This window comes from Budorcas taxicolor, chromosome 10 (assembly GCF_023091745.1).
Source record: "Budorcas taxicolor isolate Tak-1 chromosome 10, Takin1.1, whole genome shotgun sequence".
Lineage (NCBI taxonomy): Eukaryota > Metazoa > Chordata > Mammalia > Artiodactyla > Bovidae > Budorcas > Budorcas taxicolor.
The window spans coordinates 4,600,951-4,616,751 of NC_068919.1; the positions used below are offsets into that span (position 1 = coordinate 4,600,951).

Below are 15,801 nucleotides of genomic sequence, written 5' to 3' on the forward strand. Positions count from 1 at the left end.
CGCGCCCCACAGGAATGAATCCGGCCGCGCCGCTCGCCCCGCCCCCCCACGCCGAGCCGCCTCCCGCCCTCCCAGGCTGCGCGGGTGGCAGCGGCTGCAGCGGCTGCCGCGGCGCGGATGGTGTAATGGGGCTGAGGGCCGGGGGCCGGACAAGCCAGAGCACGGCTTCACATCACTGACGCGGCAGCCCAGCCAGTGCGCCGGGGGAAGGCGGCGGCCGCCGCGAGCAACTGCCGCGGGGCGGGGCGGGGCGGGGCCGGGCGGGAGGGGGCGGGGCCACGGCGGCGGCGGCGGCCGGGGGTTGGCGGATCAGCCGCCGAGATCTCGCGGGCTTCTCCGCGCCCCGCCTTTCTGGGTGCTAGTTTCGGGGGCCTGGATCCCACGGCCACAACCTCCGGAGTGGTGGCAGCCGCTTATACTCTCTTTTCACAGACATAAACTGTCTCAAACTAGCCTCTTCTGCGGCTTGTTCCTTTGGTGGGCCCTGGAATATACCGAGCTCGTTGGGAGGGTTCGAAAAAGCCAAACAACGCAGGATACAAACGAGAAAAAGATTCCTTTTAGCGGGTGTCAAACTTTATTTTTTAAAAATACGAACTCTTAACTATGAAGATCCAAAGAGTGATAAAACTTGAGACCAGTGTAAGTCAACATGGTCGAGTTCTTGACTAAGCAATAAAACCAGGAAATGAGAGGAGGCTAAAAAGTTAATGTGAAAGAAAAGAATTACTACTTCGTACAACAGGAAGTAAACTTGTGGAATTCGTTACGTTAACACGTGGGATGTATTAAACTCGGTTGAGGAGTTTAAATATGTTTGGAGAATAACATCCATAATGAATCATGAGAAAATAGTTTTGAAAAACAATAGTCTTCAATCTCCTGGAGAACTTAAACTCACAATTTCTTGGTACCACTGAGAAAAAGAGTATTAAATTATCTGACCCCTCAGTTATCATACATGTTACCAGCATTATCACCTTAAAAGTAATGCAATATTAAAGACATTTTATTTAAAAAAAATCACAACTTCATTTTTGCACATTGACATTATTCAGAAGTTTATGTAGCTTCGTAGAACTGAAATAGTAATTTTCATACAACTACAAACTTTGCTTTTTCCCTTTTAATACACTCTAAAGATTAATAGTTTTTTATGATCTTAATAATCATTTTTAAGTGGGGCTTTACATTTGCCTCAGGCAGTCAGTATGTAAACTCAACATCACTACCCAACAATTGCAGTTAAAAATTATTACCACCGAGAAAAAAATAGAGAAGGACAGAGTAGAAAGGATGAGAGCAGCTATCAATAAAAAATTCAAACTAAGAGGGATTGGCTATTTTGTCCTAGTGTTACAGGCCACAGTTATATACTCCCAAAGAGTAAACACCAGAGTACAGTTTCCCAGTCAAGGCCTAATCTGAGCTGACCTATCTTTCTTATCAAATTCAATAAGGTAATGTAAAAATTGACATCAGTGGTCTTCAATCTCACATGTGCATCCCCCAGGAGATGTTCAAGACAGGTGTACACTTAGTTTTAAGGCCGCCGGATTCTGAAATCTTCAACTTGCATCTATAGGATTTCCTAAAATGGATCTGCTGGTAAAGGAATGTAGTAAGGTGTCTCCCTGTTTCATTTCCCAGCTCTTTCAAAATAGCCCTTTATTTCCCAAATGTCAAAAAGAAAGGACACAACTTTCACTCACTTAGAATCTTAAAATGGTGCATTGTTCCAAAATATAAAAACCTCAGGCAACCTCTGTCAGTTCTTAATCAGTTTAAAATACTGGACTGTACTAAGAGTATACTTCTAATGACTGAATAACAAATTCTTCTGCAAGCCAGGTGATTGATTGGCACAGCAAGTAATTGCTTACAGCAAAGTATGACCTTAAGATCACTAAGCGAGTTTATAAATTAGAAGTAGTTCAAAGAATTAAGTGACATTGATATGACAACATATCAACACTTCTCACAACTGCATATATTAATGTAAAAACATTTTCTTAGGATTTGTAAAAATTAAAAATTGAGAAAAACATTTGATGCTAAATTCTATCTCATTCTTGTGAGATGCAGTATTTAACAACAGTTGTGTGTACTAATTGTAAAAAGTTACATGTTTTGTAATCATAAACATTTATATTTTGTATTGTTGGAATACCTCATCATTACTAGTAAATATAATAATTCTCAATGTAGAAGAAAGTGGAAATTTAAAATTAAAATATATTTTCAATGCAGAGAAATGTAATAGGATGATCAATAAAGTACAAACAAAAATACATTAAATTAGGATAAACTCTTGAGGGATGGGGATGTGGAATGGTGTTATAAGTGTGAAAAGAAAAATAAATTACATAAAATGTATTGAAGGTAAAGAAGAGTTTGTTCATATATTTTGTAAATGGCTGATAACAGGCATAATTGCTATGATACTAGATTTCATTGGATTCATTTGAAAGAGTTACTTGCTGTGTTGTTTATTCACTAAGTTGTGTCTACTTGTTTTCAACCCTGTGGACTGTAGCCTGCCAGGGTCCTCTGTCCATGGGACTTTCCAGGGAAGAATACAGGAGTAGGTTGCCGAAATCCAGGGGATCTTCCTGACATAGAGATCGAACCATGAGGCCTGCATCAGTGGGCGGATTCTTTACCAGTGAGCCACCAGGGAAGCCCGCAATTTCCTCCATATAGGAAAAATGAAAAAAAGTTGTACTTTAAAATGTCATTTTTATAATATGCAGGAAATTTCATCCTTTGGAACTGCTTAAACATAAGACAAAAAAATTTAAATGTTAACCTAGAAATATGTGGTGGTGGTGAAGTCGCTCAGTCGTGTCCGACTCTTTGTGACCCCGTGAACTGTAGCCCACCAGACTCCTCCGTCCATGGGATTCTCCAGGCATGATTACTGGAGTAGGTTACCATTTCCTTCTCCAGGGGATCTTCCCAACCCAGGGATCGAACCCAGGTCTCCTGCATTGGAGGCAGACGCTTTAATCTCTGAGCCACCAGGGAAGCACCTAAATAATATTTCATATGTGTGAACAAAAACATCTGATTTACTCATCAACCTCCTATTGGAGGTTGTCTCCCTCTCTAAAGATTCTGGCTGTATTTGTTCTTCCAAACTTTGTTTTCTTAAATAGAGATAACTAAAATTCCTTTTTCTTTTTTGTGGAAAGATCTTACGTTGTGTCCTAAACACCTATCTCCTAGGGCACCTTCTATGACTGGAAAGAAAAACTGCTTTGTTTGGTTTGCTTGGTTTGATTTGGATTGCTTTGGTCACTAAGGTTTTGGATTCTGGTTTAATCAGCAATTACTGTCTTCCTGAATACTGCAGAATGCTTTTAGAGATTTAACAAGGAGAACCATGGACTCGTGGTCAAGGAGCCTGCAGGTGGTACAGGTGAGAACTAGAGAGGTAGGAGGGAAAGGACCAGATGGAGCATCTGAGTAAACCCATTCTGGTAAGTACCCAGGAGATGACAGACAAAAGAGGAAGCACTGGGAGAAGCAGAGTCAAACACCCAGTTTGTCTCTGAGGGGAAGCCTTGTGTCCTTGCATCCACAGCTCGGACTCACTGGTCTTGCCTGAGACCCAAGATATTACAAGTGCCTCTGAGGGCAACTCCTTGCAAAGCCCCCAAGACACTGTAAGCCCAGAGGGGACACCACCCCATCCTGAAAGGGTGACGGAAAGGAACTGGACTAAAAGAGAAGGGGTGTTCTTACTACTAGAACAACATGCTCAAGTTGTCTAAGCTGTGTTCTTCTTTTCATATATCGCTTTGGGATAAATTTCCAGGAGTTGGATTATGGAACATCTTTCTGGCTTCTCATACATATTGTATCATTTTCCCAAAGAGTCAGGCCAATATGCTATATTAGTGGCAGGAGAGTGTGCTAAATTCTTAAAGTTCTTGCTAGCTTGGTATGTGTAAAATAGTACATCAAAATTTCCCAAATTTGCCTAGACACCTTGTGATTTTGTGGGAGGGGGTCCATATAATCTCCTATAATTAGTGAAGTATTCCTTCCAAAGTTTTCCTTTGAAGATTTTTCAAATATTTAATTCTTGCTGCTCTCTGCTTAAACCAGAAGCCTCAGTGAAAGAGTCAGCTTGCACAGTTTTGGTAAACTTTGTTAACTTGGTCTAATTTAGGGAAAGATAGAATGAATGACAAAATACTTCTTATTTTTAGTAACTAACTGAACATCAGCTTAATTCAGAAAAGTATGAAAGGAACCTACTTAAGTGAATATAAAAGTTACACAAGAATAGTACAGTAATGTATAAGCTCCCCAAACTATTTAGAAATGCCTGTCTTATAAAATAAATCTGTTAACACTGGTAATTTGTTTTACCAGAGTATTCTGTGGTAAGTTCATTCATCATGTCATTTGTTACTGAATCTTATTGTTTAGTGTGTTAGATGCTAATAAGTGTGATCCCTGCTTTCAAGGAATTTATGGTGGGAGAAATGTGGCAATAAACAGACCAGAGTGAAAGATATATATACAACTGTGAGAGCGCAAAGGACAGAGCCACTAATTCCCCTTGGGCAAATCTGAAAGGAGGTGATGGTTAAACAGGATCTTCAAGGATTAGTGGGAGGAAGCCCAGTCGAAAGGCAATGGGGAAGACCAGAAACCCCACTGAGAAACAAGGAGCTGAAAACACACGAGATGGCCCTTTCTTTCTTTCTTCCCACTTCCTGCCCAGGTAGAGAGTAGAAAACTAGGCGACCTTCTGAATGTACAAAGTCTCCACTCCCCACCTTGAAGTGCATTATAATCCATGATTTCCTGTTTCTGCAGCTCAACTAGAATTTACTTTCTCTCAGTGCAGTTGTCCTAGAGGTTTTAGGAGATGTGCAGCCTGGTGAAAGTAACCTACTTCAAGCAAGAAGACATCCTTGGAGTACTAGCATTTTAAAAAGAAAACTTGTAAGCTCAAATGAATCTTAAAATTGTAGAAGTGTGCAGGGCAGAATTCTTTTAGCTGAGAAATTTCCAGACCCCCCACCACCACCCCATAGTGTGTTTCAGTCGAGCCTCTTTTTACTTCCTTGAACAGTGTGAGAAGAGGAGGCAGCAACCAGGTCACCATAGTCTGACAGTTTTCTCTGGGTCGCATTATCACAAGCTAGAAATCTTGTGTTGTTGTAAAAGTGTCTGTTTCTTTGTCATTTCGCTTCCTGAAGTTGTCAGGGCTCTAACTTTCCAGGAGCAACGGATGAGAAAGATTCCAAAGATTCTTAAGATTCAGCTTCCAGCCCCTGGTAGCCTCCCCACTCACATCCCAACCCATCCCACCTGAGTATTGTTTAGCAGTTCTGGCATAGAAGCTCAAGTTTCTTGAAAAGATGAGATGCAGTTGATAACTCAGAGCTGGGAATCCGTTCTGAGGATTTGGGGTGTTTTTTGTTTTGTTTTGTTTTTAATAGCTTAAAGAGACTCCCAGGTGTCGGACAGATGAAGGAAGCCAGAGTCATCCCAGATAGGAGGCCCATGTCAGCTGCACACTCCTATCAGCACATTAAGAGCTGCTGGGAAAGAGCCCCATGTGTTGATGGCCTTGGCTGCAGCTTCAGTCTGAGTCCTTCCTGAGTCCATTCCCCTGACTGGCTGCCCATGCCTGTGTGGATGTCTATTCATTTAACCAGAAGTAGCTCCACCTCACCAGTAATTCCTTGACCTCATTCCAAGTTGGCCTGATGAGTCCAGAAATTTTAACATCAACATCTATCCATTTTATCTCATCTTTATCAGTTATGGCCGAGTCCGATGACCACACCTCCTCCAAACTCCTTACACCCACATCTAAGCCATCATAGCTCAGCCGGTAAAGCTCCTGTCTATAATGCGGGAGACCCGGGTTCCATCCCCGGGTCGGGAAGATCCCCTGGAGAAGGGAATGGCAATCCACTCCAGTACTATTGCCTGGAGAATCCCATGGACAGAGGAGCCTGGTAGGCTACAGTCCATGGGGTCGCACAGAGTCAGACACGACTGAGCGACTTCGCTTCACTTCAGAGGAACAGAATCGGGCCAGATTTCATCCAGTCTTCATAAAATGGAAAATCCGTCTCCACTTGCTGTAGTAGAATGAGCCTCTACATCGTTGTTTCTTAGACCCACAAACCTCAGGAATAAGAATCACCAAGGAAAGTTGTTTAAAATGAGGCTTCCTGGGCCACACACTCAGAAATTCAGATTCACTAAGAGTTAAAGTGAAGCACAAGAGTCTGCATTGTAAACACAGCTTAGAAACCATTCTTATGCTCACAAAGCTTGAGAATCATGGTCTTAAAGTCCTTGTCTTCCAGCTTTCTAAAGAGATGACATCACAAGTGTGGGTCCCAGCCATGCTTCCTCTAATCACATCGGTGTCTTCTCAGTAGGGCTCAGTGGGCAGAAAACCTAAAACCACTATAGAATTCTTTAGCTCAGGCCCGAGCATACATCTTTATGGCTGATGTCTCCCCAGCAATGTCTCAAGAATGGCTTACTGAAGAATTAACCTGATGAGTCCCACCTTAAGTGAAGAACCCTGTCACCACCCATACTGATATCAGACAGGCCAGGTTCTTATCAGGTACAAGCATATGACACCCCACTCAAGTCTTAGGAGCCATACTTTATTGAAGAGGGAGGAATCGGATGGCTTCTAAGCAGCAGTCCATCTAGGTCCCCTACCGCCCCACAGCCTGGGTCGGGGGCTCCTGCCCTCTCTCCCAGCCCTGGGGACAGAGCCCCGGCTCCACTTCTAGGCTCCTGCCTGCCGCACCCTGAACACCCATAGGCTCTCACAGGGCCCAGGAGATGAAGTTTACTTTCACAGCCTCCACTCCTTTGGTGTTTTCACATCCTGCATCAGTTCCAGACTATTACTTCAAAGCTGCCTTCTCTCAAGCCCCCCTTCACGACTCAGGAGCCTCTGACCTGGGGAAGGCACCCAGAGCATTGAATCCAAAGCATGGCCATTGAGAGAGCACTAGGGGCTCCAGGGCTGACCATGGGTTTCTAATTTGTTCCTAAATTTCTTCTGATTTGTAAGTTTCCTTTGTTGCTAATTGTGCGTGTGTGTGTGTGTGTGTGCGCGCGCACGCACATGTGTGGTGTGTGCTCAGTTGCTCATTTGTGTCCAACTCTGCAACCCTATGGGCTGTAGCCCACTAAGATCCTCTGTCCATGGGATATTTTTTGTTGCTAATCAGTACTGAAACTTGCTGCTACTGACAATACACAATAAAAACTTCCCTGATAGCTATACATGTAGTGTAGACAATACATAAGCATGTATTTAGTCCTTCACTGTGCAAGGGGTTGGGCAAAAAGGCTTTAGGATTGCTTTATTTTTTTTTTTATAATGAACACTGTGAGTACTATTTTACAGGTGGAGAAACAGAGGGATTGGGAGGTTGAATAACTCAAGAAAAATCACATGATCAGTTGTGGCAGGTGGATTTGCTATCCAGATAATCTGACTCCAGAACTCAAGTTCTGAATCATGATGCTACTGGGTTAGCCAAAATGTTCATTTGTTAAGATATTATGGAAACACCCGGAACTTCCCTGGTGGTCTAGTGGTTAAGACTTTGGCTTCCAATGCAGGGAGTGTGTGTTCCGTCCCTGGTCAAGGAAATAAGATCCCACATGTCTCGGGGCCAAAAAAACCAAAACATAAAAAAATAGAAGCAGTCACTTCCAGTGAGGTGGATGAAACTAGAGCCTGTGATAGAGTTAAGTAAGTCAGAAAGAGAAAAACATATTATACATTACTATCGAACGTTAACACACATACAGAGAAGCTAGAAAAATGGTACTGATTAACCTATTTGCAGGGTAAGAACAGAGACGCAGACAAAGAGGACACAACCTCTTTGTGGACACAACCAGGGGAGGAGAGGGTGCAGAAGAAAGCAGAGAGTAGTGCTGAAATGCATACATTACCGTGAGCAAACCAGCTAGTGGGGAGCTGCTGCATAACAGGGAGCTCAACCCACGCTCTGTGACCACTGAGAGGGGTGTGATGGGAACGAGGGTGGCAAGGGGGTTCCAGAGGGAGGGACATAGGCAGACCTATGGCTGATTCATGTTGTACGGCAGAAACCAACACAACGTTGTAAAGCAATTATCCTCCAATTAAAAAAAAATAGAAGCAATGTTGTAACAAAGTCAAAAAAGACTTTAAAAAAAATCAATCTTATGGAAAAACTCCAGTGAACTTTTTGGCCAGCTCAATACATGCCTCCCCCAGGTACATTCTCAGTAATGCATGTCTCCTTTTCAAGTTGCCACTTGCGCAGCGCATCCGGGTCTCTGGGTCCTGGGGCTGAGTTTCTACACAGAGTTGGTTCCTTCAAGGACTCTGCCTCTCTGGACCTGCCCCACAGCCTTTAGCTAGCAGGCCTGTCCCTCTACCACTGCAGAAACACCCATGAGAACAGGCCTCCACCTGGATCCTGCTCATGGTTTGTGTCCCTTAATTGCTTCCCACCTGCCTTTTCAGGCCTGGCCCCAGAACTGGACTTACTGTCCACTTGCAGATAGATTTGCCTTCAGACCTGACATGTGACCGTGTCTCACTGGAACACAAGTGGATGGCTCATATGAATTATGGTTTGCGCTGACCCCTTTCATTTTGCTGTTTCTGGCTTCTTTGAGTAAATACCACCACACCCAGGAAATTCCACTCTCTGAAACACGGCCCCTGTTATAAGCTTCCACGGGCATCCATACTAGCTTATGGCCTGGACGTCAAGCCTCAGACAGTGGTCAGTGTATATCCAGAACATTTTTGTGCCCAGGTCACTTCACTCTCAAGGTAAAAAGGCCTAGGAGTGGCTATAGCCCCAGGGTCCAGATGGCAGACACGTGGTAGAGATACTTGATCTATTCTGTGCCTTGTTACCCATTTAGCAAAGCTCTCTTGAGCAGCATTGACAGGAACGTAGGAAAAATGTAAAAAATAGCTTGTCCACTTTCTATTGTTTTCCGTGTGCTCTGGGTCAGGGAGGAAATTAGAGGAAGATAGAATTTCTACAACCGTTCTCTATGTATTGTTCATGGAGATAGTTTTTCATCAACAAGAATTTGCATGAATGAAGACTTCAAGAATGAATTTTCCTGAAGAGACAGATGTAGGTCTTCTAGAAGGTCTTCTAACCCCAGAACTCTGCAGCCTCCTTGTCTCCAAGCCCTGGTTATCTCTCTGCCACATTTTTATCATGTTAGGAAGTTAGCACATCCTGACAGATGATAAGAGCATGGGCTTTAGGGGCTGACAGTTCAGTTCAACACACACATGTTGCCTGCACTAGGTTCCAAATAAGACAGAATCCCTCTTGTTGTGACCTTATAGTCTGGTGTGGGCAACACTCGAACAGGTAATTTCAACATGACGGGCAAGCTATGAGGAAACTACGCAGAGTGCTCGAGAGGCAGCCAACGCCTACCAACTGTGTGTCCTTGGGCAAATGGCAGCCTCTCTCAGAGCCCCAGTGTCTACAGATATGAAACTGAATCAAAGTTCCTACTGCCTAAGGATTGCTCTGAGAGCTAAATGTGATAACATTTGTAAAACACATAACAGCGTTTTACACACAGAGGGCATGCCATAAATGGTGTCCATTAGGATGTGGAACAAGGCCAGAACCCAGAGTTCTTGTTCTATCTGTGTTTGGCTGACTGTGTCTCATTCTCCCACTGCAAACTGAATTTTCACACGACCCTATCACTGTAGTAATTTTAACAACAACCCACTGTAATACTTGCCCTTGTTCACAGGAAAGACTGAACAAGAAATGATGACTATATTAGCACAAATCCACAACTGCAAATTGAAAAATACCTCAAAGAACATCTTGTGCTCACAGTGGGCCTGGGCCACTGTTTAATATGTGAAGTGTGAAATGTCTACATTATCACTGTAACTTTGCCCTCGACTTTCCCGTCTGCTGCAAATCATTAGACTAAAGATCTTCCCTCTCTTTTGTCTGTAGCAGCCTTCTTGTGGCTTTGTCTAAGGGTCACATTCAGGACAGCCTCATATAGAAGAGGTCTCCAAGGTTGTATGCTTTAGAAGTCACTGCCAAAATAACTTCAAAGAGTCGTCCATGTATTGGACACTGGTCCTTGATTAGGTCTTAGGTGTCTCTTTTGATGTTAACAAGTACCCAAATACATGACCTTTGGTTGTTTTTTTCTTCCTGATGACATTTGACTATGTTAGAGAAAAGCTGGCTTAAGGACATGCTAGTAGGCTTTATTTAAAGCCTTACTGTAAACTTGTTTTCTCAGTTCTTTGATTTCCTTCTGTTTCTTCACTGAGATAGTCATCTATCAGATGACTATTCCTAATGGATGCTCTTTACTCCTAGAAGTCATCATCTTCTGAGCTCATGGCTTGGGGAATGACTAACATAGGTGGTTAATATCATTGTGCTTAAAAACTGGGGTGCCATTTTGTTAGCTTTATAAATGTTTGAATTATGCTTACTAATATAAATATCGTGCATTCCCATGTATCTGCCATGAATTCCTCAAGATATCTGAAATGCAGTCTGCACCAAAAATCAAATCATTCCTACAGTAACATTAGTCTAAGAATGACCCCTAGTAACCCTTACTCAGAGGGCGGAACCAAGAGCCAAGAGAGTAAAACAAAAAGTCAAGGAGAATTATTCTCTGGCTTTCAAGCCTCAGTGAGTTAGCAGAGCTGGATGTCAAAACTGCTTTGGACTGATAACTCCTTTGTGTTTTCCATTTTCACCCCATTTGAGCTGGAATGCCTGAACTGTTATCTTGTGCCTGTCCCACCATTGTATCTTGAGAGTGTGGGGGCAAACTACTTGTCTCTATAGTCCCACAGGGCCACAATTAGAGAGGGAGTGTGCCCTAGGAGCTTCATCAGAACCTGACTTAGATGATTTTTTTTTTTTTTTTGGACTTTTGAGTTTACTGAAAAGGCATAGGACCCTTGGGAAACTTTGGAGCAGGTATAGGTATTTTGCGTGTGAAACAGATGTGGATTGTTGTTGGGGAGAGGGTAGACGGCAGTAGTCAGAATTCTACCCCAGTGTCTTTCAATCTTGTATAATCAAATCATCTGCCCCTTTAAGTGCTGGTGGAAACTAAGAATGTGATTATATCCCTATGATTATGTTAAATGTCAAAATGGAGATTGTTCAGCTGGGCCTAATCAAGGAATTACATGAGCTGTGTACAAGCAGAGAGTGGTCCCTGGCTGACAGTCAGCAAGAAAAGGAAGACCTCTGTCCGACCTCTGTCCTATAACCAGAAGGAACTGCTTTCTGCTAATAACACAAATGAGCTTGGAAGCAGGTTCTTCCTTCGTCAGGCCTCCGTAAGAGCATGCCACCAGTCGACATTTTGATTTCAACCCTGTGTGATCCCCAAGAGTGGACCAGCTCTGTTTTCCAGACTTCTGACAGACAAAACTGTGAGCTAATAAATGGGTGTTACTTGAAGACACCAAGTTTATGGTGATTTATCACAGAGCAGTTGGAGAAGACTCTTGAGAGTCCCTTGGACTGCAAGGAGATCCAACCAGTCCATCCTAAAGGAAATCAGTCCTGAATATTCATTGGAAGAACTGATGCTGAAGCTACAATACTTTGGCCACCTGATGTGAAGAGCTGACTCATTAGAAAAGACCCTGATGCTGGGAAAGATTGAAGGGAGGAGGAGAAGGGGACGACAGAGGATGAGATGGTTGGATGGCATCACTGACTCGATGGACATGAGTTTGAGTAGGCTCTGGGAGTTGGTGATGGACAGGGAAGCCTGGCTGCTGCAGTCCATGGGGTCACAAAGAGTCGGACAGAGTGACTGAACTGAACTGATCACAGAGCATGAGAAAACTAATACAGTTTCTAAGTATGTGTTGACCATGTACAATGTTAAATATCCCTTTCTGTAACTGAAGTCAATTATTATTCATATTAATTTCTCATTCAGAAGACGAAGATCATGGTATCTGGTCCCATCACTTCATGGCAGATAGATGGGGAAACAGTGGAAACAGTGGCTGACTTTATTTTTCTGGGCTCCAAAATCACTGCAGATGGTAACTGCAGCCATGAAATTAAAACACGCTTACTCCTTGGAAGGAAAAATATGACCAACCTAGACAGCATATTAAAGGGCAGAGACATTACTTTGCCAACAAAGGTCTGTCTAGTCAAGGCTATGGTTTTTCCAGTGGTCATGTATGGATGTGAGAGTGGGACTGTGAAGAAAGCTGAGCACCGAAGAATTGATGCTTTTGAAGTGTGGTGTTGGAGAAGACTCTTGAGAGTTCCTTGGACTGCAAGGAGATCCAACCAGTCCATCCTAAAGGATATTAGTCCTGGGTGTTCATTGGAAGGACTGATGTTGAAGCTGAATTGGCAACCTGATGCGAAGAGCTGACCTATTGGAAAAGGCCCTGATGCTGGGAAAGAGTGAGGGCAGGAGGAAAAGGGGACGACCCAGGATGAGATGGTTGGATGGCATCACTGACTCGATTCCCATGGGTTTGGGTGGACTCCGGGAGTTGGTGATGGACAAGGAGGCCTGGCGTGCTGCAATTCATGGGGTCACAAAGAGTAGGACACGACTGAGCGACTGAACTGAACTGAATTCCTCATTGTCTTATTAGTTCTGACGACAACTAACAACCACATATTGCATCTTTCAGACTCAATCAGATCACGTTTCTGTGTCCTTTGAGTTCCCAAGGAACTCTAATTCATTATATTTATCCTGGTAATGGAACTGAATGAAATCAGAATTCTGTAGGTGGGAAGTTTCACAAGAGACTTAGATGATAACAGAACATGTGCGCACATGCTCAGTTGTGTCTGACTCTTTGCCGCCCATGGACTGTAGCCAGCCAGGCTTCCCTATCCATGGAATTTTCCAGGCAAGAATATTGGAGTGTGTTGCCATTTACATGAAGGCCAAGAATGATTGATGGAGACAGACAGAAGGGTTGACAGGCACTGTAAGTCACATGGGTATGGGAGACAGGCTAGAGGTTAGGCCAAGAGAAGATATTTCAGTGATTCAGCATCCAGTCGAAGATATTAGAGAAATGAAGGCTCAGGGACATGAGCAAAGAGCCTGAAAAACTAGGACCCAGCCTAAGAAGACACCAAGCTTCAGGCTCTAGACCAGAGGTCCAGATAACAAACTAGCAGAGAAGACATGAGATTAGGCTACCCCCAACTTATCTCAGCATGGTAAGAAGTTATACGGGAAAGGAGGAACCTGTAACCCACATAGCTGGGGGATCAACAGACATTTATCAACAAGGGTAAAGGTTTTTAAAATGTGGTTCTTTCCTCCTACACTGTTGGTGGGAAAGTAAATTGGTGCAGCCACTATGGAAAACAGTATGGAGGTTCCTCAAACAACTAAAAATAGAATTGCCATATGATCCAGCAATCCCACTCCTGGGCATATATCCAGACAAAACTGCAATTTAAAAACATACATGCACCCCATGTTCATAGAAGCACTATTTACAATAACCAAGCCATGGAAACAAACATCCATCAACAGATGAATAAAGAAGATGTGGTATATATATATATATATATATGTATATATACACAATGGAATACTACTCAGTCATAAAGAAGAATGAAATAATGCCATTCGCAGGAACATGGATGGACCTGGAGATGACTGTACTAAGTGAAGTCAGAAAGAGAAGGACAAGTGCTATATGATATCACTTATATGTGGAAGTCAAAATATGACACAAATTAACTTATCTGTGAAACAGAAAGAGACTCACAGACATAGAGAATAAATTTGGGGTTGCCAGAGGATAAGGGAGTGATAAATTGGGAGTTTGTTTGGGATTAGTGAAGTGAAAGTTGCTCAGTCGTGTCCGAGTCTTTGCGACTCCATCGACGACACAGTCCATGGAGTTCTCCAGGCCAGGATACTGGAGTGGGCAGCCTTTCCCTTCTCCAGGGGATCTTCCCGACCCAGGCATCAATGTGCTACCGTCATATCCAACTTCTGACTACAGCCTGAAATATCATCAGTCTATAGGATGGAATAGAGACACTAATGGCCTCTAATTCCAGAGAGCCTGGCCTTCCTTGGTCTTCTCCTCTTGAACTTTGGCTTTTCTCTGCATCCCTCTCACTGGGACTGGCGGCACTGTCACTGAACACGAAAACTAAATAGGAGCATTTCTTAGTTCCACTGTACGCCTACAACAGAGGCTCACGTGGTAGGTGATGAAGGACTTACTGTAAGGTAGCAGATTTTTAAATATACATGCTTTATTTTTAGAAGAAACAAAAAAAGAATGAAAACGCTAAAAAAATTATGTATTAAAAAATTGCATGTAAGGACACTCTAGGAACAGCCTCTAAACCCTGTCAGCTGGTTCAAAAGCTCACAAGGACGTTATGTTATAACATATCGGGTAAGCCCTTTCCCTTGGACCTCTGATAGCCTCCGGCAGTGTCGTAAAATATTCAGTATCACATGAAACCTCTTGTCAACTTTCAAAGCTTGTGAACTCCTTTATGTCAGCTTCCACTACAAAATAATGACCTTTGGTTTCCTTCGTTTCTTCATCAATAAATCTGTGATAGAGATTTCTGGCCACAGAACTCATAGACTTCTTCGGTTGACGTAGGATCTTATATTTACTAACAACTGCCTTGTTGATTTCTTTAATAACATCATTAATGTGACAATAGGTTAAGCGGGATTTCATGTACGCAGGAATGCCATTAAACTCATCAGAAGTCATAAATGGCTTTTCTTTAATACTTCTTTGTTCTTTGGGAGGCTTCTTTGTGGGTGCAGGTTCCTCAACTTTGACTGGTTCTTCAGGGTCAAGATCTGATCTGTTAACAAAGTTCTGGGTAACTGTTACTTGAGACAAGTCGGGAGGGATGTTTCCTTTGAGATGCTGCACATCTTTGTAATCTTCTTCAAGAGATTCAAAGAGTCCCTTGAGGGAACTGTTGGTTTGTTCTTGATACTGAACTTCCAATTCCAATTTAATTAGAAGTTCATTTACTACAATGATCTCATCTCCTATTTTATTTAAAATGGTCTTCAAGGTAGGTTCTTTCCCACAATTTCTCAATGACAGAGTTTTTCTTAATATTGCCAATCTTTTCATTAATATGAGAGCATAACTGTTCCAGATCTGAGGCCATCCTTTAAGCCTCTCGTGCGGGTCCGGGAGCAAAGGGCCCACTCAGTGGGGTCGCGAGGCGCCGAGAACCGCCCCCTCCCGCACCCAATCTCGGTCGGAAGCGTAGGGTCTCGAGACCTGGCTCCGGGAGCGAAACTCAAACTGCCCGCTGGTACTCGGCGCCGCGCAAGTGCACAGCCGCACGCCACTGGTAGGCTGCAGTCCATGGGGTCGCTAAGAGTTGGACAAGACTGAGCGACTTCACTTTCACTTTTCACTTTCATGCATTGGAGAAGGAAATGGCAACCCACTCCAGTATTCTTGCCTGGAGAATCGCAGGGACAGAGGAGCCTGGTGGGCTGCCATCTATGGGGTCGCACAGAGTCGGACACGACTGAAGCGACTTAGCAGCAGCAGCAGCAAACTATTATATATAGGATGGATTTAACAATAAGGTCCTACTGTACAGCATAGGGAACTATATTCAGTATTCTGTAATAACTTCTATGGGACAAGAATTTGAAAAGGAATGGATATATGTATATCTGAATTTCTTTGCTGTGCAAGAGAAACTAATACAATATTGCAAATCAACTATACGTTGA

At 43.3% G+C, this 15,801-nt stretch overlaps 1 protein-coding gene across 1 annotated transcript; it reads right to left on the minus strand.

Moving 5' to 3' along the window:
• Nucleotides 1-14,545: 14,545 nt before the first annotated feature.
• LOC128054635 (spindle and kinetochore-associated protein 1-like) lies at nt 14,546-15,181 on the minus strand. Its single transcript, XM_052647280.1, has one exon. It carries the CDS (start codon nt 15,179-15,181, stop codon nt 14,546-14,548), a length of 636 nt encoding a protein of 211 aa, XP_052503240.1.
• Between the last annotated feature and the right edge of the window lie 620 nt (nt 15,182-15,801).